The sequence below is a fragment of the Amphimedon queenslandica genome, unplaced genomic scaffold (assembly GCF_000090795.2).
Source record: "Amphimedon queenslandica unplaced genomic scaffold, v1.1 AMPQUscaffold_12617, whole genome shotgun sequence".
NCBI classification, from domain to species: Eukaryota; Metazoa; Porifera; class Demospongiae; order Haplosclerida; family Niphatidae; genus Amphimedon; species Amphimedon queenslandica.
The window spans coordinates 23,235-26,054 of NW_003547147.1; the positions used below are offsets into that span (position 1 = coordinate 23,235).

At 40.1% G+C, this 2,820-nt stretch overlaps 2 protein-coding genes across 2 annotated transcripts; both read right to left on the bottom strand.

Annotated features, from left to right (window-relative positions):
- Window positions 1-195: 195 nt before the first annotated feature.
- On the bottom strand, window positions 196-1,140 carry LOC100637140 (uncharacterized). The gene has a single exon (XM_011409048.1). It carries the CDS (start codon window positions 1,138-1,140, stop codon window positions 196-198), a length of 945 nt encoding a protein of 314 aa, XP_011407350.1.
- A 480-nt stretch (window positions 1,141-1,620) lies between these two features.
- LOC105311886 (uncharacterized) lies at window positions 1,621-2,582 on the bottom strand. Its single transcript, XM_011409049.1, has 2 exons — window positions 2,210-2,582; window positions 1,621-2,141 (listed from the first exon to the last, which is right to left on the bottom strand). Exons 1-2 carry the CDS (start codon window positions 2,580-2,582, stop codon window positions 1,621-1,623), a joined length of 894 nt encoding a protein of 297 aa, XP_011407351.1.
- Window positions 2,583-2,820: the final 238 nt, after the last annotated feature.

Consider the following 2,820-nt stretch of genomic DNA (forward strand, 5'->3'; position numbering starts at 1 on the left):
GCCTAGACTTAAGAGTTTTTAACTTGCCCTTGTTGCTTCCTGCCATAATAGTTCATGTTAACTAGTCTATTTTCGCATGATGTCATACAAGGCAAAGGAAGTCGACTCATGGCTAAATCTGTGGCATGTGACAATGACGTCTCAGATGATACCACTAATGTCAATGACTAGGAAACATTTTATTCTAAAAGTTTGTTATACAAGCAATCTCAATACTTGTATCTCCGGTGGGTTCTGGTAAATATCTGTCACCCAATAAAATCTTAGTACATCTCTGTCCTGCTTCCGAACAGAAATCATTAGGAATGCCTTCTGTATATCGGCAATGAAAGCACTCTTGTGTACCCTAAATCTAACTAGTAACTCCATTATTATCTGATTGAACTTTTGCCCAACATAAAGACATTCATTCAGAGAAAGACCAGTGCTTCTTGCTGAGGCATCATAAACAACGTGTAACTTGGTTGTTTCCTTATCCTGTCTAACTACACAGAGATGTGGCAAATAGTGAACCCTCTCTCCATCAGTCCTTGTAGGATCTTCCACTACCTTAACTATACCACTATCCAATTGAGTGACAATGGCCTTATTGTATTCCTCAAGTAGTGTAGGGTTCTGTCTCAATCTGCGAAGCAATCCATTCAACCGTATTAAAGACAGTTGATAGTTATCAAGAATGGATAAAACATCTCTCCAAGGTAGAGTAACTTCATATCGTGTTCCATTGAAAGTAACATTCTTCTTCAACTGCTCATATAGGGTGCTCTCCTTTTCACAAATTCCAAGTGACTCAATCTCCCAAAACTTCTTTAACTGCTCTGTAAGTTCCAACTTCTCCTGACCAGCTCTAACACCACAAGTCAATACATGAGTCACAAGAGTTGTAGAAGCTGAAGCAACAGGACCTGACAAGAGCCATCCCAGACTCGAGTATAAAGCTGTAGGCCCGCTATCTCCTCGCAGTACCTCCCCAGATACAATGTCCCAATAATAGTCCAGTCCTATGAGAATATCCAGCTCAATGACATCTCCATTAGTGCCTGGATCTTCAAGGTCTAAATCCTTCAAGTGATCATAGCCTCTGATGCAGTCTGTCAGTGACAAACCAACCAAAGGCTCACAGATAAGTGGAACAACCATTAAATTGAGAACCAATGTGTTCCCATCATTAGTTTCTAGAACTGCATAGACAATCTTACAGGACTGCCTCCTTCCTCCAGTGTTCCCAAATGTAGCAATGACTAAGTCTTTCTTCCAACTATTCTCAAAGAAAGCTTACGACACTTCTTCTGTTATATACGATCTGTGGCTACTACTATCAAATACTAGTCTCATTGTAGCATTCTCTGTACTCTTTGTGTTGTGCACAGTCGCCTGAGCAGTCTGTAGCAGTATAGTTCCCTTGGCATCAGTCAGTAGAGTAGCTGATTGGAAAGGATCAGCCTTGGGATTGAACCGCTTCGCACTCTCTCCTTCCTTGCTACTCTCTCTCTTGTTCGTGCAGATGCTTGTATGATGCTTATTACTACACAAACTACATTTAATGCTTGATCTACAATTACGACTTATGTGACCTCTTCTCAAACAAATAAAGCATCTACCAGAATCTGTCAACATAGACTATCTTTTGTCTATCTTATCAACTTTTGTGCAAGACTCTGGAGCATGCTCTTCATCACAATAACAACAATGAGTAATACTAGTATGAAGTGTCACTGACGTGGGACGCTTGCGTTTTGGTTTTCCTTCCTTAAAATGAGACGTTCTCCTACTACTATCAGGCTTTGGCAAAGTACGCTCACGTGCTTGGAGTTCTTGGCTCAGTTCTTCCATTATCTTGTCAAACTTCCAATCATCATCTTCAGATAGCTTTCTACTAATAGCTAGGCTCAATTCACTAGGCAACTTGCTCATCAAAATAGAAGGTAAAAGGCTATTACAAGTATTTGCTTCAACTCCAAGAGCAGCAAGCTCTCTCACGTGATTCTCAATCTTATCATACAAAGCGCGCAATGCTAGAGTATTCCCTTGCCATGATACAGGATCTAAGTGAAGCAAGGCTTCCATATGCTTGGCAATGATCCTCTGCTTATTACCAAATCTGCTCTCTAATACTTTGACTGCTTCTGCATAATTAGCATCTGTTAAAGTTAATCCAGCAATACACTCTTGAGCTGATCTACTCAGTAATGACCGTAAATTGGTGAACTTCTGAACTGGCAATAAATCTGGATTATCATGTACTGCTGCTTTATAGCTGTCCAAAAGGTAAACCACTTAGTGATCTCCCCATTGAACACTGGTAAGTCAAGCTTGGGCAGCTTGGCTCTCACACTACTCTTGCAAGCAGCTGCACTCTCTTTCTCAACCGATTTCTTCAACTTTGCTTCTACTCTGGCTAGCATCTCATAAACTGTTTCATTAAACCTATCAGCTTCATCAATCTCACACACAATTACCTCTCCATCATCAATTAACTCTATAATCTCTTCATCAACTTTCTTTAGTGCTGTTAACTTTTCTCCTACAGACAACTTAATTTGACTAAGCTTCACATGATCTATATCCCCTGACTCTTCCATACCCTCGAGAAGCTCATCTCCTTTTTGCACTTGTCTGGTAAGTAGGTTCCTGTATCCTTCCTGATTTTAGCTTTCTTCTCTAGATCCGCCATCAATAATTAATTAATAGGCCCATGTATACGCAACGCCGCAACACCCACGTAAAGTAATAATTATTAATTAGCACAATGACTTTCTAACGAGCTCTCTGTTATCACTCAAAGTTTTATTATAAACAAAGATCTCTTCCTCTTGAAAC